The sequence below is a fragment of the Hydractinia symbiolongicarpus genome, chromosome 4 (assembly GCF_029227915.1).
Source record: "Hydractinia symbiolongicarpus strain clone_291-10 chromosome 4, HSymV2.1, whole genome shotgun sequence".
NCBI lineage: Eukaryota > Metazoa > Cnidaria > Hydrozoa > Anthoathecata > Hydractiniidae > Hydractinia > Hydractinia symbiolongicarpus.
Genome location: NC_079878.1, coordinates 22,964,642 through 22,986,086, shown reverse-complemented (window position 1 = coordinate 22,986,086; position 21,445 = coordinate 22,964,642). Strand labels below are relative to the sequence as shown.

The 21,445-nt window shown below is 30.5% G+C and overlaps 1 protein-coding gene across 3 annotated transcripts in view; it reads right to left on the bottom strand.

Moving 5' to 3' along the window:
- Nucleotides 1-21,445, bottom strand: part of LOC130641897 (nesprin-1-like) — a 65,478-nt gene that overhangs the window by 33,493 nt on the left and 10,540 nt on the right. For all 3 annotated transcript variants that reach the window (XM_057448910.1, XM_057448911.1, XM_057448912.1), the window contains 25 exons: nucleotides 20,524-20,793; nucleotides 19,842-20,114; nucleotides 19,459-19,752; nucleotides 18,302-18,622; nucleotides 16,616-17,191; nucleotides 16,025-16,336; nucleotides 15,613-15,939; nucleotides 15,206-15,517; nucleotides 13,754-14,080; nucleotides 12,940-13,254; nucleotides 12,435-12,755; nucleotides 11,831-12,163; nucleotides 11,198-11,524; nucleotides 9,130-9,253; nucleotides 8,821-9,002; nucleotides 8,385-8,714; nucleotides 7,615-7,920; nucleotides 6,823-7,074; nucleotides 5,656-6,162; nucleotides 5,271-5,528; nucleotides 5,087-5,182; nucleotides 4,439-4,669; nucleotides 3,470-3,796; nucleotides 630-938; nucleotides 190-489 (listed from right to left, as the gene is read on the bottom strand). In XM_057448910.1, coding sequence (XP_057304893.1) covers nucleotides 190-489; nucleotides 630-938; nucleotides 3,470-3,796; nucleotides 4,439-4,669; nucleotides 5,087-5,182; nucleotides 5,271-5,528; nucleotides 5,656-6,162; nucleotides 6,823-7,074; nucleotides 7,615-7,920; nucleotides 8,385-8,714; nucleotides 8,821-9,002; nucleotides 9,130-9,253; nucleotides 11,198-11,524; nucleotides 11,831-12,163; nucleotides 12,435-12,755; nucleotides 12,940-13,254; nucleotides 13,754-14,080; nucleotides 15,206-15,517; nucleotides 15,613-15,939; nucleotides 16,025-16,336; nucleotides 16,616-17,191; nucleotides 18,302-18,622; nucleotides 19,459-19,752; nucleotides 19,842-20,114; nucleotides 20,524-20,793 — 7,530 coding nt within the window. The remainder of the gene's footprint in view (nucleotides 1-189; nucleotides 490-629; nucleotides 939-3,469; nucleotides 3,797-4,438; nucleotides 4,670-5,086; nucleotides 5,183-5,270; nucleotides 5,529-5,655; nucleotides 6,163-6,822; nucleotides 7,075-7,614; nucleotides 7,921-8,384; nucleotides 8,715-8,820; nucleotides 9,003-9,129; nucleotides 9,254-11,197; nucleotides 11,525-11,830; nucleotides 12,164-12,434; nucleotides 12,756-12,939; nucleotides 13,255-13,753; nucleotides 14,081-15,205; nucleotides 15,518-15,612; nucleotides 15,940-16,024; nucleotides 16,337-16,615; nucleotides 17,192-18,301; nucleotides 18,623-19,458; nucleotides 19,753-19,841; nucleotides 20,115-20,523; nucleotides 20,794-21,445) is intronic.

Sequence of the window (21,445 nt, the reverse complement as noted above, 5' to 3'; positions counted from 1 at the left end):
ATTCAATAACTTTTTAAAATTAGCAAAAATAACAGTTAAAAGTTTTATCTTGATTCATATGCAAATATTTATGGCCCTGCTAAGACAATTTATTTTGTCCGACAAATCAATAAAATAAAACGTAAGATGCACAAAGTCAAAAAATAAATCTGTAGATAGCTAAAAATTATTATTGTTTCATATGGTTACCTGGTAAACTTCACACAATTCATCTAACGTCTTGCAATTCTCATAAATATCAGGAGATTTTACCATATTTAAAAATTCAGTCAGCCAATTCTGTGAGCCTTGTAAATTCTCTGTAATGTCAGCATTTGTAACTATTCTTTTATTGACTTCCATTTTTTTACTGTTAATAACCTTTCTACATCCCTCTTTGTGTTCTTTATGCTGAGCAAGCAAGTTCATTTTTACTTCTGGATTAATGCTTGCTAATTCATCAGCATTTAGAAAGTTAGATGATATCAACTCCAATTCTTTATCTTTTTCCTACGATGACAAGGCACATTTAAAAAAAAGAAACAGTAAACCCATACAATAAACAAACCAAGAAACAAGGCAACAAACAGAACATAATAACATACAAACAAACAAGCAATAAATATTGAGAACATGCATAAAATTCACACCTCAAGTATATCAAGGAGATCTCCAAGTTGGTCCTCATTGTTTACTTTATCAATTTCAATCAATTTCAAAACACCCTCACATTCTTTTTTGCAAGCTTCAAACAATGAAAGTGCTTTATGTAATTCTCTATTCTTTGTAGATTCGTTTGATAAACTTTGAAAAATATACTCGCACTTTTCCTTCACTGTATTCACTTTGGATATAACCTGATATTTTGAAGCCTCACTCAGATAGCTGTACAAATTTACAAGGTTATCTTCCAATTCTGATATATTTACCAACAGTCCTTGCATATTGTCGCTGCTAACCTATTAGGCAATTAGTAAATTCTACTTTATTGTGTGAGGTAAGAGTTAGGTTGTAAAAATAAAATATTGTTACATGACAAAGTAAGTATGGCTTTTATTAGTTTAAAGATAATTAATTCTGATATATATACAAACAAATCTCGGTATTGGTTACGGGAAATAGCAAAGCATGGTTTTCCTTTGTTACGTGGTGTCATTGGTAAAGAGTGACCCAATGACATAAAGTTTTAGAATTTACGTACAGGGCCCTTTCGTTACACTCGTAAGCGCAAGAAATCCACACATAAAATTTGCTACTTATTACAAAAATACCACTGGTTTTGTTTACAAAAGAGAACAGCCTTGATGTTGTTTGATGTTGTTCTTACAGGTAGCTTAGCTACCCTATAGTTAGATTTAGGATTAAACTAGCATTTATTACTTAATACTCAGTAAAAGGTCAAGTTTGAATATTAAACTTTTTTGCTATTGTCAAAACTTGAAGAGGAAAATTACATCACATTTTTTAAAATTATACTACACATATTTGAGAACACCTGCAGGAAAATTCATTGTTCATCAAGTTACCCCATATGGCTAATATGGAAGATTTCTTCATAAAAACATCAGAAACTTTTTTCATGTGGATTACTTTTACATTAACAAGATAAACTTTTGCGATTTTGTCATTCATTAGTTTTCAAACATCTCGCTGGAAATTTTAAGGTTTTAAACCCATGTCCCACAGAAACTTTTTCGTCCTTATCCTAATGTTAATACATAAGCTATGCAACAACTTTTGCAGGAAAATAAAAACACATAAGGAGAAAAAGGTTGTTATTAAAATATTATAAATTAATTTCAAACCGATTAGTCCCTGCAGCCATTTTGGTGTCAGCGGTATGAAAAACTATACTAAGTAAAAGTCCTATTACTTCAGTAAAAATGAAAATAATGACTTGAAACTTAGTATTACATGTTTTTAGACCACTTGGATTTTTTTTACTACTATCATAGTTTCTGAGTTCTTGAATTTATCCATTTTTGGAGACGCCGATAAACTGTTTTTGACAGCATATCAATTGTGACAAGCCATGTGTGCAGAAAACATTCAAAGTGATTCTCAGGATTAAAAATAATTCAAACAGATAAAATATGTCCCAAGTTTAGGACCAAATACCTTATCCACTTCAGAGAAAGTGGGAATGTGCTAAATACATAATCTAAATTTTATGCTGCATAAATACAAAGTGGTTAGAAAGTTATTTTTTTGTCTATTTGGATTAGCAGAAGTAACAATAGGCTTTATCTTTATCATAAGTCCTATGAATGTTGGTTTATGAAAAAGATATTATACCTTTAATGGTATAAGCGCTCCACTGGATTTGTAACACATTACACTAAGTGTCCTCCGTGTTAAACAGTTTACGCTTTACTAAGTCTTAACCTGGAGACTTTAGGTCTTCCCTCTTCAAGCGAATTTTACTTCTGGCTATACTTTCCCAAAATTTGTTATTTCATAAAAGAAACCAGAAAATTTACAAAATTATTTATGAAAAATAGGTTCCCGTTCGATAAAAGAAACCTGAGTATATACAGAACTTTATTTATAAAATATAGGTTTCAGTTTGTCGTGAAAATATGTTTACCAACATGCAATGTCTTGCATACCTAACTAGCTATATACTCAACTCTTGACTGTTCACTGTTATGGGAGGTCCAAATAACTAGCTAGCTATTTTTATTTAAAATGACAGAATGCCTTGAAAAATCTTTTGTGCAGCTAGCTACATAAAAATAATACATTTAGCTCTTGTACTTTATTACTTAAAAATTTAATAACAAATGTGCCCTGGAGTGCTGGCATGGTACTGGCTAGGTAGCTTAAAATCACAAAATAAATATTATCCAGATGTGACCATCCCTCATCATCAGACATCAGAAAGGCGTTTCTGTTCTTTACTTCTCATTGCGGGGTACTCAAATTCTTGGAAATCCAATGAAAAAAAATTACTTAAGAATTCCTCTTCTTTCTCTTGCACTACTCATGGCATTTCTTTGCATGTCTTAAGTTCTAAACCACCATCCCTTAGCTTCCAAACGCGTGTCGGTCACAAGTTTCAGCGCTAGCCAAAATTATGCACAATGTCGAGGAACCCTGGGTAATTTTGTAAAAATGTGGTTCTGCCTTATGATTTTCAGATATTTGCTACTGATATCAGCATATTTTAGCACTTGAGTGCCACACCTCCGTATATATAGGAGTTAATTATCTTTAAATGAAAGGAAAATGTTATATTCTTTTAATTTACACTTGTTGGAATTCAGTAAAAACACATTGTCTACAACAAACTTCTTTAGTATACAAATCCTTGCTAGCTTCACCACGCCATGATCATGTACAAAGTGTTTTTTATATATGACACCAGAAAAGAATGATCACTGTGTGTGAAAGCCCTGAAAATTTGTATAATAAATAAATGCCATGTTTAAATCGATTTAAAAAATTAAATGGAAAATATTACATAAACCAAAATAAGTGACAAACTTACCTTAATTTTGTGCAAGAAACCATCAACAACATCAGTATCATATGATTGAGGTGCACATAAGCATTCATCAAGTACATCATTTTCTTGCCCCATTGCCATGACATAACTATCCAATTTCTGATCTAATGAAGCAATCTCTTCTTTCACATAGTGCAAATCTTTGTCTTTTAGTGCAAGTTTTGATAGCAAGTTTTCATAAAATGTTTTTATAAATTCATATGATGAATGTAAAGTAGCCTCTGGACTGGTAAAGGTAATCAATTCTTCTCTTAATACATTCAGCTGGATAATGCGAGCATCTTTATTCTTTACGCTATGACACATTGCCTGAAAGACATTTATATACCTTATATAAATCTTTCCCAACAAATTTGCAAAAACATTATGAGAATTGAAGGCTTGTAATAAGCTTACTATTTTTTGAAAAACACTACACGCTTTCAGAATGAATGTCAACAATGTGAAAATAAAACGAGATTAATGGTAAACATATTAATCTTGTATTTAAAGAAATAAAATCTTCTAAATGAAAAGAATTTCTTTGTTTGCTGTGTTTTCTCATTAAAACTCAAAATATCGAAGCAAATATTTAATACAAACTGGATCGAACAATGAAAGAACTTATTTATATGTCAATGTCAATATATATACTAATTATTTAAAATTTAGGATCTTTAAATAAATCATTGGATTTGTAACATTGTCTGACAGAATTTGCAAAATAATATTATTTCTAAGCACTGATGATCTTTTTGAGGATGCAGATACATAAGAAGTAGTAATGTCTTGTGGTCCCTACCTTCACACACAACTTTAGATAAGATAAGATTTATTTTTATTATTTTGATATTTGTTATTTAATTATTTAATAAATTTAATCTTCAGTTTCGTCAAATATTGAATCATTTAAAATTATGTATTTGATTACACCCTTGATCTTCTGGTAACAGCAATTATAAAGAAATTTACCTGACAACGGGCGATTGCGTTTTCAATGTTTTCATGGTCAATTTTATCCTGATCATCCTGCTCCAAAATATTTTGCATATCCACCAGAATGCTCTTTAGACTACAATAACTCTGATTGAACTCTATCCATTTACTTACATTACCATCAATTAAACTGCGTGTATCTTCAACTTCAGTACAAAAGGCGGCCCACTCTTGCTCATAAGTACATAACACATTTTCAATATCAAGCTAGAATTTAAAGACAAAAACATAATGTCTTTTAATTTGATTATTAGCAGTTAAAAATTAACTGTGAGCTGTAGATCAACCTTTGTGCATCATACATAACCTCATTAATTCATGTCAGTACTTTAACTTAGATTCATTGAAGTTTAGGTCAGTAACTATTTGCCAACATAACAAAAATCGAATTGATACAACAATTAATATCATGGTTTTCACAAAAGTAAAGCATAATCATCTACGCAAAAAAATTCTGAAATGTTTACTGTTACATTGATAAAGCATCTATTAAAAATCCATTATTTACTTCCACCTTAAAAACTTGAGGAGAAATTATTATAAAAATGTAACATAATTTATGAATAATTAATTTCAAATTACACCAGAAAAAATTAAAATTAATTGCATGCACTCGTAAGATACCTTGAACTGGCCCTGCACTCCTTGTAACAATTCCTCGCCTCTTTCATACACTTTACTGATTAAATTGTCGTTGCTTTCCATGTCATCCAACAAACCCTAAAAGACCACCCAGAGATGTTGTGATTACATTTCAGTAAAATTTTTAGTTCAAATTACTAAATACAGCATTTCAAGCAACAATTACCTGTGTGGATTCTAAACGGTCACTCATGTTCTCAACAGTTTCAGATGTTTGTTTGCATTTAGTTAATTCGTTTTTAGCCAATAGGAACCACTCCATCCATTCCTCTTTAGCTTCATCAAAACTTTCAACACAAGCAACAAAAGCTTCCTGCGTTTGTATAGAATCATTTAACTTCTCCAAGAGATTATTAACTTGTACGTTTGGATCTAAATCTGCTACTTTCTCAACCTGTATGTGTCCTAGTTTCTTATCAATTTCCTAAATAACAAACATTAGAGAGAAAATTCAAAAGTTAAAAGCAAAGAGGATTAAGAATCGTTTCTGGTACTAAATCTTGAACAAACAAACTTAGCCTTCCTACCTATCTAACACTGCAAATTCTTACCTTCAATTTTGACAATTTCATTGTACTTTCTGCAACAGTATCCTCCTGATGATAACATAATTCATCTATTTGAGTGTTTATATCGTTAAGTGTACCTTCTTCATTAAGTATTGTGTCTGGTTGATCATAGCACTCAACTTGAATGATAGGAATGATTTCATTCTGATTATCATCACTATTCAAACCAGGACCGGCCATTTCATTTATTTCCTGACTCTTATGATCAAGCGGTTTTCCAAATTTCTGATTTTCTTCCAGTAATCTTTTTAACGAATCCATAAAAGTCAAAGGAGATTGATTCTCCATACTGGCAGAACTGCAGTCAATAATTTCAATTTTTTTAATTGGAATTTTAAACGTTTCTCCAATTTCTTTTAAATCATTTTGCATTTGTTGTAATGGTTTTGCTAAGATATCGTTTGATATGACATTTCCATGAGTGCTAAACACTTCCTTTGCCACATCATTGCAATCTTCCAGCAACTTTATTTTGGTATTGAATTCTTTCTAGAAGAGTGAAAAATTAACTATGTATTAGTTTCCAATGTTAATTTTAACCATTATGCCTTATAAGGGAAAAGCAAATTTGGCAACAGTGATCACTGACTTTCTAATTCAAATGTTATTATGTCAGCAAAGAATTACCAACATTCTATATTATTTGCCATGCCTGCTTTGGTAACATGTTGGAAATTGGGGTGGCAATTGTTGAATGCCCACAAGAATTAGAAAGGTTGGTTTTTGATAAATCACTTTCTTTCTAATATATTAAATGATGAAATACAAGTGTCAGAAAGTCAAACAACAATAAATTTTCAGTTTATTGTTAAGAAGTTAAGAATTTATTTGTTTTTTTATCTATTTCGAATTTTTCCATCACACAAAGAACTGTCAGTTTTCTGTCACATAAATTTCTGTCACATAATTTACTTTTTGAAAGAAATTGTTACTCCATGTCATTTCTTATAGTAAATCAACAACACGGATAAAAATCATCAACAACAATAACCTTTATTCTGAAGAACTCTTAAAAATTAAACTGTGAGCAACAAAATCTTCCGAAAATAATAACAACATAGCAGTGTTATGTTAAAAGTAAATTCAAATTTTTATGTGTCGCCACAGTATCTGGTCCAGTGTTAAATGCGACAAAAGTAGAGCTCTTACTTGAATACATTCCCTTTGTTTGTTAGTTATGTTTTCATTATGTAACCCTTTGATATCATTCATCCATTGCTGACATTCGGTATGAGATTCTTTTACCGAATTCATCTTGTCCGCTACAATATTTAAAGCACTGCCAGCTTCTTTGACAATCATTATTTGATTCGAAACATTTGTTTTAAACTCCTTAGACTCTTCGAAGTCATCTTTATCAGTTATTATAGCTTGTAGATCATTAAGTTGTTCCACGATAGCCTAAAAGGTAGATGACATAGGTAATATTTGACCAAAATGCTTCTTAAGTAGGTGCACTGTAACTGTTGTTATATGCCAAGTTTCTATGATGCTTATAGAGCCATAGGTACTTATGTTATCAAGCTACTGCTTAACTATACCTGACCCTCTTTGCACAAAGACCTCAAAGTGCAAAGTAAATACTTTATGTGTTATTTCTAATAACATTTCCAAGAAATAAGACGTGAAGACGTACGCTAGATATCTTTGAGACTTGATTAATTATCTTTGATGAGAAACTACAGCCATTTGGTTAACACTTTCAAAATCATGACATAACATTTTACTTTTGATCAGGTCATTTTGTAACAATTAGCAATTAGCGAAAAATTAACAATGTTTATAACACAACTTTTTCCATCAATATCAATAGCATAAATTAATTCCGTTTTGACAAAAAAAAATTTCTTTTTTTAAAAATAAATAAGAATTTTCCTTTATCTTTCAGTAACGTTTTACCTTCGAATAAACAAAGAAACATTTAAATACTCTACTTCATACCTCGCACTCTTTTGTCGCATCTTTAATGTCTTTAAGTGATGCGAAATGGTTAAAACTTGACAATACTTTTGATGCTTTCATAACATCCTTCAGTTTCTTTTTTCGATCAATAAACTTCTTCCATTTATTGATCAAGGAAGAGTAGTATGCGTGGCGCTCATTCACTAGAAGTTCAAGATTTTCAAATCTTTTTGTTACATCTTTCAGAAAACCCTCTTCTTTGTCTTCATCCTCAAGAAGATCATCTGCACTCTGAATTAAAGTCTCTATGTCTTGTTTGTGTATTTCAATTCTTTCAAGTAGTTCCTAGGTTAGGACAATTTTTAAATAATAATTCAGTAATATTTTTAAAAAAACACAAAAATTCTAATGCAGTTTTTTGTTGGAATCATTCTAATAATGGTTCATAATAATCAAAATAAGTTTCAAACCAACATTCAAATTACCAGAAAAAAAAAATTCAATGTTACCAATTATTGTCCAGCTTATTTACGCAGCCACATCATTTTGTACAAAAGAAACTTTTGTGAGTGAAAAAATTTAGATACACTACCTTTGTTTTTTTCATGTCTATGACTATGTGGCTTTAAATTCTCTGGACAAGAGAATACTACTTTAATACAGAATTTCTAGTCAACACTCCTGCGGTATTGTAATTTCAGGTACTATCCTTGGTATATTTGAACCTTGAGCCCAATCCTATGTATATTATGCAGAACAATAGTTGAGAAAAATATATACAAAAACACAAATTTAAAAAATTCACTGACTTTGTACTTGTTTACATTTTCCATAACCTCTTCAAAGCTTGCATCAGAATTATTCTTTTGTGCGTCTTCCTCTTTTTTCTTCATCCAACGAACAATCCGTTTCTTTGACCTTGAAAAATCCCACCACTTCTTAGCGATCTCTTCATTCTTTGCTCGACTAATCTGAATATCAGCCATAACGTTATTCCACTCTTTGTTCAACTGAGAAATTTTATCTTCAAATGGAACGTTTTCATGAATTTCATCTTCTTCGTTTGATGTAGTAGGCACACATGCAGCATCAGGTGAAGTGAGAGATTGAACTTTTTCTTGGAGATGTTTAAGAAGAACCTGAAGAATTTAAATCATTGTTTATATTTAGTGATCTAATAATACACAAAAAAACACATGCATGCCTCTTATGTGATTAAGTATGTGATGATGTGCAAATTCTCACCTTCGCCTTTTTATTTTGTTCTTTCATTTTGTTCTGAACAGATTGTGGAATATCTCCTTCTAATTTTTGCTCAATAGTCTCCAAGTATTTCACAATTTCTTCTGATGATTGAGTGTAGTGTTGTGATAAGGCAAGCAGTTGATATTGTTCTGATGCAAGCTTTGTAAGTTTATACCAAGTATCTAATAAAAAAATACCAAAAATTAGATGATTTGAATGTATTTATTGAAAAGACGAAAAATATATAAATAAATTCTTTCCATATAGTAGTTAGCTTTTTGCATGCATTTCTTTACTGCTAATTTTTACCTGTAATAAAAGTAAGCTTTCTCGTCAGTTCTGTGTTGTCATAAGTAGAACCAAGACGATTACCACTTGTTCTCACAACATCTTCAAACTGGAAATAATGTGCGTCTAAATCTACTTGCAGTTCCTACAAAATATCAAAATTTAAAAGAAATCAATTTCCCTGGAGTAAATTTGACAGGCTAACAAAGCATGGTATAATCCAGCCTTCTTAGCAGTTGTTAAACAGCTATTTCCCAATTTAAATTTATCCTGAAATTCCAATTCACTAGAAAAGCTAACTATGTTTACTCTAAAAAATGAAACTTTTTTATAGAAATTATGAAGAAAAAAGATTTCATTACCTTGATCAAATTCCCATTTGGGATTTAACAATTTGCAAAGGCTAGATAAGGAACAAAGTACAAAAAGAAACTATTTTGAGTGTAAGAAGATAGGTTGATAATTACATACATATATGCTCAGAGAGTTTACAAGTGTATGCAATGCTGAAACTTAGTGACAGTTTACCTTATTTGTACTAATTTTCTTGCATAGTAATGTTGTGCATACTAATTTTCTTGCAAAGCAATGTTGTGCATACTAATTTTCTTGCATAGTAATGTTGTGCATACTAATTTTCTGGCACAGTAATGATGTACATACTAATTTTCTTGCAAAGTAATGTTGTGCACACTAATTTTCTTGCAAAGCAATGTTGTGCATACTAATTTTCTTGCAAAGCAATGTTGGGCATACTAATTTTCTTGCAGAGTAATGTTGTGCATACTAATTTTCATGCATAGTAATGTTGTGCATACTAATTTTCTTGCAAAGCAATTTGTGCATACTAATTTTCTTGCACAGTAATGTTGTGAATACTAATTTTCATGCATAGTAATGTTGTGCATACTAATTTTCTTGCACAGTAATGTTGTGAATACTAATTTTCTTGCAAAGTAATGTTGTGCATACTAATTTTCTTGCACATTAATGTTGTGCATACTAATTTTCTTGCACAGTAATGTTGTGAATACTAATTTTCATGCAAAGTAATGTTGTGCATACTAATTTTCTTGCAAAGTAATGTTGTGAATACTAATTTTCATGCAAAGCAATGTTGTGCATACTAATTTTCTGGCACAGTAATGATGTACATACTAATTTTCTTGCACATTAATGTTGTGCATACTAATTTTCTTGCCCATTAATGTTGTGCATACTAATTTTCATGCAAAGTAATGTTGTGCATACTAATTTTCTTGCAAAGTAATGTTGTGCATACTAATTTTCTTGCACAGTAATGTTGTGAATACTAATTTTCTTGCAAAGTAATGTTGTGCATACTAATTTTCTTGCACATTAATGTTGTGCGTACTAATTTTCTTGAACAGTAATGTTGTGCATACTAATTTTCATGCATAGTAATGTTGTGCATACTAATTTTCTTGCAAAGCAATGTTGTGCATACTAATTTTCTTGCACAGTAATGTTGTGCATACTAATTTTCATGCATAGTAATGTTGTGAATACTAATTTTCTTGCAAAGCCATGTTGTGCATACTAATTTTCATGCATAGTAATGTTGTGCATACTAATTTTCTTGCATCGTAATGTTGTACATACTATTTTTCTTGCAAAGTAATTTTGTGCATACTAATTTTCATGCATTCGTGAAGAAACCTTTGTTATAGTTTAATATTTGGTACAGAATTTACATGCAAAAAGTTCTGCACGAAACTTATTATGCATCAAAATAATGCTTTTTTAAGAAACAAAAAACATTCATATTTTGTCCAAAACTTTGAAGTTGTCGAAAATATATATTTTTTTTACTTCGCAAAAATGAAGATGCGTAGAGTTAGACATGACACCTTGTTTTGATTTCATTGTTGTTGCTGTAACCATCTAGTAAACATTTTTTTACATTTTTTTAGAAAAACCTTTCTTCATTTTTTCTTTACCTACAAGCTGTTTAGGATAAGTAATCAACTTGTTGGAATCTTCGGTGTCTTAATGCATTTCTTAAACAAAAAATGTTAAAATATTATCAAAATAAGTGATAAAAGTAATCCTGGGCATTTATAGTTACCTCCACAAGTTTCAACTGTTTAGAAATTTCTTCAGTTGTTATAGCCTTGGGTAGATGTGATATTGTATCTCTATCTCTTAAATACTCCTCCATCCTTTCCAATTTGTCAATAAACTCTTTCCAATGTTTAATATCAACACTTATTTGGTGTAACATTTGTGGAAACTCATTCTCCAGTGTGGTTAACTTTACTTTCATTCCTTCAATTTTTTTTCCAAATGAATTGGGCAAGTGAAAGATGCTTTTGGATTTGATTTCAAAGTTTAGTGCATTAGACTGCAACGACATAAGAAGGTCTCTTTTTGATGAACAATCAGATATACATGTCTAAAGAATATAAATTAATTTTACTATTAAAAGTTTGACTATTGAAAGAGGAATCCTTTTAAACTTAATATTAATTTTTGCAAAGACCTACTTTCACCAAAAAATATTTCATACAGACTTAATTTTTCAAAAATAGCGAAAAAATTATAAAATTTAATCTGGCATAATTAATCTTATTAGGTGTTAATTTTTAACAAAAAAAAAGAATATCAAAATGCTACATATAAAAGTTTTAATACAAATTTTAAATAAATAACACGTAAATATTTTTTCAACTGAAGTCATGTAAAAATAGAAAAGTCTCACCTTCACCTCTTGTTCTAGTTTGCTTAACGCACCAAGATCTTTTTCAAAATAATGGTCTTTGAAATCAACCAAGACACCTTGACAACTTTCAAACCAAGCATTCAGATTATCACACTTCAAATTTATGTCGACAAAATTACTCAAGACAGACTTATGTTCTTTACAAAGGAAGGAAACACTTTCTGTGACGCTTTTGGATTTGTTGTCAATATCTTTTAATTCGTTTTTTATTTCTGTACGAGAAGCAAACTTAAATTTTAGGGGCAGCTGGGAACCCTTCCATATTAGATCTTCTAAATTAGCTTTCTTTTGAGCACAATCTGCAGCCATAGTCTAAATTAATTTATATGAAAAAGATGTAGTCATGTTGAAACGTAACGTATCTCACCAAAGGTAAATGTACAATGGTGAAAAATTCACGCATCGCAATATTTTAGGTTTGCCTAACTTGGAAATATCCAAATATTTCCACAGAAGTTAAATAATAAAGCAACGTCGTAATAAGAAAATATATTTTTAAGTCACGCCGTTATGGATAAAATGTCAATAAAACATATTTTATATAAACTCACTTCCAGAAAAAGTTACTCTACAACAAACTTACCTCAAAAGTTTTAATCCTTTCATTTAATCCATTACTGTTCTCGCATTTTTTCACATTTAACTTGTTATCTACTTCATCATACCACAGGTGGGTTGCTTTTAATTTATCTTTATAACTGTACCACATAGACAACATTGTTTGAGATGTTTTTTCTTTTAATTTACTGCGTTGGTAAAGTTTATCCCAACGCTCGTTTAATTTACACACCTGGTTTTTTAAATCCATTGCACGTTTTTCATGTCGACTATCAGTCAACTCATTGCAAATACTGTTTATTGTTTCAAGTTCACTATGTTGAGTAACCACTTCATTTGTTATGTTCTAAAAAGTACCAGAGAGTGTACAATATAAAATAAATAAAAATGAAAAACTTAAAGCTCAAATTGTAAAGCTTTATAAAACTAAAAAATTAAATTTATGGAAAGTCATAGCTGCACTCCTTTTTCTAAAAATAATACAACATAACAAGTAAGACGCATAAAATACAGCATGTAGATATATATACCTGCAACTTAAGGGGCGTGTCAAGTTGTATATCAGCAGAAGAGGTTTCATCCAAGCGTGCTTCCACATTTGAAATCCATGTCTCAAACTCTTCTTGTGCCTTTGTAAATTTATTCCATCGTTGCAGACTGCCATTAAGTTCGATTAATTGATGGTTTAAATCCTCAGATAGTGATCTTTTTAATACATCAATGCTCTCCAGTTTTGATGATACATTTAATGAACCAGAAGAGCTTAATTTTTCCTGCAAATCTTCACCAAGAAGAAACATATCTTCAATTTGATCAGCATCAATTTCAAGTTTAGAAATTAATTTCTTAAAAAAAAAGAAACAAATAATAAAAGATGAACATTAGTCTTGCAGTCATGAACTCTCAGGCTGTCATCTTACAATATTGGGCTTAAAAATAAGGTTTCAAACATCTCTTTTACAGGTTTTGCTAATTTAGCGATTGATTTCAAAGATTTCTACCACTCTAGTGCTATGCTTTGTCCCCTTTTTCTAATTCACCTTTTTTTAAATTGTAGTGAATATTTTCACTTGGGTTGTCCACTGCATTACGTGAACTACTTTCCATTTTAGAAGTTATTAAAAATATAGTAATAACATACATCTATCTCTAGACACGTTTCGATCTCAAAAGAACCACAATTTTTAAAATAAAAATTTGAAAAATAGTTTTTTCTTAAAAATGTATCACAAGCTCAGTAACTATTGATAGAGTGGTCATGGATTTATTCCATTCTGTTACTTCCGTAGTGTGTTAAAAGTATATGATATTATCAGGAACAAAATTAGATTTCTTTATAAATACCTTGTGTTTTTCAATTTCATCTTCAATAGACTCTTCACCAAAAAGTACTTTCGACTTTGAATTTAAAAACTCTACTTCACTTTCTGCTAGTTTACCTATCATACCTTGAAGTTCAAACGAGAAACACAACATCTGCTCCTTGCACGTTTCATAGTCCTGACGTTTCTCTGTGATCTTATTTTCTAGTCGAGTCCATAGCTCTATTAGTTTCATCACACTCTCTTCAAATAATTTAGGTGGTGTAGATGTTTTTGCTAAAAGCAACTTGCCTGTTTTGATTGTGTCTGTAACATTAGGTGCATGATTTGTGATTTGGATTGATAAAGTCTTAAATAAAAAATACATTATAAAAGAAATGTTAAAAGAAATTAGGAATTCAGCAACTGCCTGCTGAGACAAAAGAACAATGATAACTGAAGCTAACAACTTTAATATTACATAATTTATGCTAATGGTATGCAAACATTTCTTGCTCTTTATTAAAAAAAAATCTTATATTAGAAAAAGGTACGTGGGTTTTGGATTAAGAATAAACTTTAAAAGTCCAAAATTGCTTGATAAAAGACAAAAGTTGAATACACCTACATTATAACCCAACATTTTTTAAAAATATACAATATGAAAAAGGATTTTTGTGCAATTATTACCTGTGAAGATTACATCTTGTCAATTTTTTTTGAAATAATAAAATCCCTCTGTTTTTTCTGTTTCAGGGTGACCCACAAATCGAAAAGTGTATACAAAATGCCAATCTTATGTTACAAAGGGAAGGGGGTTAAACAGTCTTGTGTAGTTAGGCAATGAACATACAGCTAAAGGTAAAGAGTATTACACACCAGAAATTGTTTTTCAGTGTCCAAATGTGTGATTTTTAGATCTTCCATCAAAAAAAATAAACTTGTGCACATGTGATATTGATTTTACATGTGCACTTAAAACCTTAAAACAGCTGTGTGAGTGTGATCACACAAGCTACACAAGCTAGAACGACAAGACTAGAATATCAAAGAATTTAATTCAGTTGACACTAAAATACTTCATACTGTGACATTGATTTTTATGGAACATAGAAACACACGCTTCACAGGAGCGCGTGTCCAGGTGCTGGTAATTTTAGAGATAAATAAAATAATAAATATTACATCTTTTTGTATTAGAACTTTAGAAATCAACAATTTGTTAAAAACAATATTAATGTTTAAAAACCGTTTTAAACTGTATAAAGTTGAATTTTATCTTTTAATAGAAACAAAGTACAAAATTACCAACTCTAACTGTTCCATTCTAATACTCTTATACTGTGATAAAATCTTTGATCCAAAATTTTCCCCACTTGAGAAACTTATATTGTCAAGATTTGAAATGAGTGCTCAAAAACAATTCTGTAAAAGCTTTTTCAGTTTGACTGATCATTTTGGTTTCAATGTACACTAAAACAGACGCCACACTGACCTCTAATTTATCAATCTGAATTTGGACATCATCTTCAGTCTCAACCTCGACTTCAATGTCACACAAAACAAGCATCTCTTTCACCCATGCTATTGTTTCTAAAACATGTGATAAATACTTGAAGCATTCATCAATAGATGTTAAATTCTTCAACAATACATCAATGTTTTCGTTTGCATTATGGAATCGTAATTTAGTGCTTTCTAAGTCAGCTTTAAGTTCTGAAATGTTCCAATTTTGAGTCAATTCTTTATAACATTGTTCCAGATGTGGTATGGTGTCACTGTGTTGAGCCTTTTCAACCATTATCTCCTGTAACATGTAGAAGTAATAATAACATAACAAAACAAGTAGATTAAATGTAAATCATTAATGAATAATAAATTCAAAAAAATCTTAACCATTACCTTAAAACAATCATGTGCTTCATGGAACAAGTCATAACTTTCTGCACGGTTCATGGAAGTCAAAATATCTTCAGCCATATCCAACCACTCAACTATAGGCTCCAGTCCCTCATAAGTTTCATTCTCCTTTGTCAGGTCTGGTTGAATTTGTTCCTCAAAATATGCTATTTCTGTTTCAAGATCTGGCCATTTCGCATTACAGAGATTGCTGATCTTATTTTCAAGTTCAGGAGATAAAGCTCCGAGAGACTCCAAAGCATTCCCAGCATCCTCCAGTTGATGACAAATTCGAACACCATATTTGAATAACATTGAGGTTTGAAGATTCTAAATCAACATTTTACCATAGCTCAATAATACATATGCAAAATGTTAAAATGAAAACGTGTACAATATAGAAAAGGATACTTACATAAAGTTTTTCCATTAAGTCATGTGGACTACAATTTTTTTTGTAAATACTTTCTGCAATACTCGCAACATCTCTGTGGATGTACTCTATGTTGTGTTCGAGTTGTGAAGCCAATGTTTCTATAACACTTTTAGTACGTGTGATGAGCTCATCTTTTTTCACATTAATTTGATTGATCTCTCTGTTAACAACTATCTCTAGTTTGTCATAATACAGGGAAGGATGGAAAGATGCTAGAACTTTTCCAGACAATTCAAATACAGATTCTAATAAATTGGAGAAATTGTTGTTGGTGGTGGAATTCCATGATGGCTAAAAAATTAAAAGAACTAAAATTATGTTTCAAGAAAAACCAGAACAAAAACAATAAGATCTACACAAAACCTTTTGACGATCAGACTGATTCGAAAAACACAAGGTGGCCACATAATTTTATCTTTTTTGAAATAGGGTTTAGAGCATGCTGAAATTTGATCTTGACTGAAAGTTTAGGATTCTGTATTAAAGTGTAACAGACTACAATAGGTCATAAGGCATACATCTGTAATAGATAACACTGAAAATTATACTGTAAATTTTATAGTTGTGTACCTGGTTTGTATCCAAAAATGCTTCATTCAGTACATTTAAAGCGTTGTTAAACAAGTCTAAAGTTTCTTTATTTTCTTTAATATACACTAAACAATTGTTGACATCTTGCTCTAAATCATCAAATAATTGTCTTAAGTTTTTAACTGTGCTGTACATTATTTCTTTGTTAAAAAACAAGATATCATTGCTGACGATTTTGTTAACAATATCCTCAATATCTCTTATCTTTGAATCATGTTTTTGCAAGGTGCTGTGAAGATCTTCCAGTTTTTCGGCAGATAGCATAAATTCTACGGTAGAGTCAAAGTCTGACAAATATTCTTTCATTAAATCTTTGTTTCTCAAAACCCAAACTTTTTCTGGTTCTACAATCTGGTCCATCTTTTTCCAATCAGTCAACAGTTTTTTGCAATCTTTCACTACAGGTTGGTAGATGCAAATTTGTTCGTTTATATCACTAACAAGCATAGACAACTTCTCTGCATAACCTTGCATGTTGTTAGTGTTTGAAGAGTGTAAGGCACCTTCCAAAAGCTGAATATGATGTTGAACGTCGAGCAGATATCTGTATGTTTCCTAAGTTGGAAGAACATTAATTAAATACAAAATTAAAAGAATCTGTACTAGTCGTTGGTATACTTTTGTGTTGCATGCTATAATAATTTTGGGCATACATTAATTCCAAATTTGCAGCCTCAAATAGTAGTGTAGAAATAAATACTCGTTATTTAGGTATTACAAAAATTAACTTGACATAACTTTATAGCTATAATATTTAAAGGTATATAGGCCCGTGGAAAAATACACTTAGGCAAAAAAACAATAAAAAATAGGTTGTTTTAGATTTTTTGCCGACGTCTGAAGCACATATACAAAAAAAAAATGGTAAAAATTGGTTAATTCGATGCCTGTAATAAGTAGAGGTTGGAACACTGATCAAAATAATGTGTAAAATCGTTTTCTTTTGGCAAATGCCTAAAAAGATATAATGGTTTTAAAATTTTGCTGACGCCAGCAAAGACCTGCGAAAAGACAAAATTTAAATACCCCTTGCCTTCATCTAATAGATCTTGGAACACTGGTCAAGAAAATGTATAGGTTGATGTACCTCTGACAAATGGTTGCAGAGATATTGGGGTTTAATAAAGGTTTTTTTGATGATATTATCAATCCGTTCATTCCGAAACATATTCGAGGACCCAGCTTGGAGAAACTTGTCCAAATTGGTCCCAGATGGTCCCTAGTTACCCACACAGTAAAAAAAACCCTGACGTCACCACCTTGTTTCAAGTTATTTGGCCTCAAACTTTTGAGTGCATTGTAATCCCTTTTTTAATTTAAAGTAAGATATTGACAGTAAAGTAGTGATATTGATGTTGTAACGTCAGAAAATTTAACATTTGAGACATGCATTTTTCCACGACTTCAAAGAAAATGAACACATCCACTATGACTGTCACTTACACTTCATATTATTATATAAGATAAGTGAAATAAAAAGCTAAAAATGATTTCTTTTCTAGCACAGTTACTTAAGAAATGTTTAACCAGTGGTGTAAGCAATAAAAATAAAAAGTTTTAATTGACTAATAAGTCCCCAGTGCTCAAATATGTGCACATCTTAAATGCTTTTAAGATTTATGAAGCATGCAGGGTGATTTACAGTACCACAGTACTACTATTTACCTCAATCTTTAGGGATCCAGCCTCCATTTCATCATAATTTAAAGCATTTCTTTTCATAGAGTAAATACGCTTTGCTTCATCAACACATATATATCCAGAATTAATAATTCTGTCCAAGTGACTATCAAATAGCATATCATTCTCTTCCTCCTCCAGCTCCTTCACATAATTAGATAGAAACTCAAAGCGTGTTCTTAATGAAGCAAGAATCCATTTGTTTTCAACTACCTTAGGCTTACACAGAATTTTGCATAGTTTATTGATAAGTCTTTCCAACTCTTCCAAATAACTTTCGTTTTTAGTAAGATCATCAAGAAAACTCTAAAAATGAAAGATAAGTTGAAAGTGTGTTGTAAACTTAATAGTTGGATTGTGTAAATATCAAGTCTATAACTGTCTGTCTGGAATTGGTTACACAAAGGATATGATGCTTATGCACATTTTAGTTGATCTTTCTTGAATATTTTTAAACTGTAGCGGTTAAAATGCAACCTAAAGTTTAAAAAACTTTAAAAAGAAGGCTATATAAATTTAATATATGCAATGGTAGTAACATTTATGTAAATAACTATAAATTAATTTTGTGATTCTAACAAATTTTATAACTGTGCTTTAGAAATTGGTTGATTAATATATTACAAATAAATTTTAATTTTTTTATTGCGTAATCTAAATTATAACTAGATTTGTGTAATAAATCTGTTGTTAGATAATGAAGTAACTAATGTTGACAAGTAAATATTCGTTTGAATGGTGGAGATAAGTGAAACATTTTAACTCTTTGTTTTCATTATAATACATTCACTTTGCACCAAAATTAAATTTTTGGTCATAAAAAAGTTTTAGCTTGTTTAATTTGTTAACTCGTTCACAACTTCACTTTTAATTCAACATAAAATCCAGTAGAATAGTAGAAAATATCAATAAAATTCGTAATTCCACATTTTTAAAGATCACTCTGTTATTCTGCATTTTGCACATGTTTTAAGGTCCTATTTGCACACTTCAATTTTGGATCTAAACATGAATTTCGAATCATTGATAAAATAGAAATTTGAATTATCTATAAAGTGATAATCGACCAGCCATATAAGAAAAATAAAAAAATCCTTATCTTGAAAATTTTTTAGCAAGTAACGCTTGGTTAATTAACTTACCTGGGAGCAAGTTTCTTTGCCAAGTTTGAATTCAGCAATATTCAACCAACCTGTTACATTATCAGTGATGGATTTAAATTGTGTCAACAATATCACTGAATCTTTCAAATCATTTAAATGGTTGTTTAGCTTCTCCATACATGCAACTGCAGCTGGCTTGAGTTCTTGTAAAACATTTTCATATTCACACATGTCGCTTACTGTCTTAATTTTTTTTAGCGATGTTAATGCTCTTTCTAATCTTAAGAAGCGTGCATCAAACCGTTCTAGAAACTTCTTTTTAATAAACCATTTCTAAATAAAAAAACACACATTTAGTAAACGGAAAGACTATTGTTTAATTAAAGATTAATATTCACTCAAACTAATAAATCTTGACATACCTCCAATTTCTGTATAGAAAACTCAATTTCATTCTCTGACGAAAATTTGAACTGACAATTTTCAATTTTGCGATTTGCTGTCTGCAAGAGATGATCAACTCTCTCATTGTAATGCAAGAATAGCAACTTTGAAAAGGCTGAGCTCAGCTCTGTTTCCAGGTTTTCCAGTGCAGAAGTAACATATTGAAGCTTTTCTTTGATATTTTCTGAGGAAGAGTTTTTTGCATGTGCTTTTGTTGCATCTAACATTGACGGCAATGTTCCCAGAAATGACTAAACAGAAATATATAATCACTGAGTAGAGTAACAAAATCCAGATTCTATGATCAAGCTACACACATTTCTACATCGTCTTTTCAAGTAAGGCTGGTACCAAACCATGGAGACATTCTTACTTAAGAAAAACACCATTAAGTTTGGCTTGTGAAAACTATTTGTACTGCAGATTCTTGAAAACATCAGTCATTTAATATGACCACAGGACCGGCTTGCTGGAGGCTGAGACTTAGATTCGATGTCGAGAATGCTCCACAGTTTTATCATTCAAGTTATTGCAAATGTACATATTGTTTGTACTTTCGTAACGTAAAAAACACTATCCTGTTTAAACAAGTATGAAAATCTACAATTATTAATTAGGATTTTTTTTATCACACTACCAAATGAATTAGCTCAATATTACCTTGATTGACATCATTTGGTTTTTAAAGTTGTTTTTGTAACAGATTGATAACAAGAACATTTCACATTCAACAATCCACTTAAGCAGACTCTTCAGATCAGAATCAACCGAGCATTTGAGTCCTGCATCTTGCAAAATCTCACTTAAATACAATATCTTTTGCTTTGCATTTTTCCACTGTGACGTTAATATTGCATGTTTGGAAGCCCCATGTAAAGACTCAATCAACTGTCCCTGGTCTGTCATGATGTCTTGTAGTAAAACATAATCCTATGAGAAATTAAAAGAGTTTCTGAGGTTAACTATTATGGTACACTATATTTCATGCATTTAACTAGACATTTCATTAGATAAACAAAAGCTGGAAAAAGATTTATTTAATTCTTTCTTAAAATATACAGGGATCGAAATAAGAAAAAAGAAATTCTCAAACAATAAAAATTATTATTACTATTACTAAGAAGAATTCACTGGACATTTTCAATGGAATCATAAAAAACGTTTGTGCCCAGAATAGTAAAAAAATTCAAAAAAAAACACGCAAGAAAAGAGTTTAAATTGTCAATTGTCACCAAACATTACAAAGGCTATTAAAAATGACAAAAAAACAACATTCACTGCAAGAATTATTTTACCCATCAATGATGGGTAAAATAATTCTTAAATATTTGGAGTTCTAACATAATTTTTCAGTTCTCAAAGGTAACGTATCCTACTTTGATTCATCATCAGCATCAAAAAATGTCTGCCTGACAATTAATTTCTATCCCTGGTATATACAGATACAAATTTTCTAAACAAGTAATTTAGGGAAAAAAAATTGCAGACTTAGAAGATTTTTTATCTTCCTGGTAGAAAATAAATAAGTTGGAATTAGTTGCAAAATAAGCAAATTTTAATGTGATCATCATTTGATCCAAGA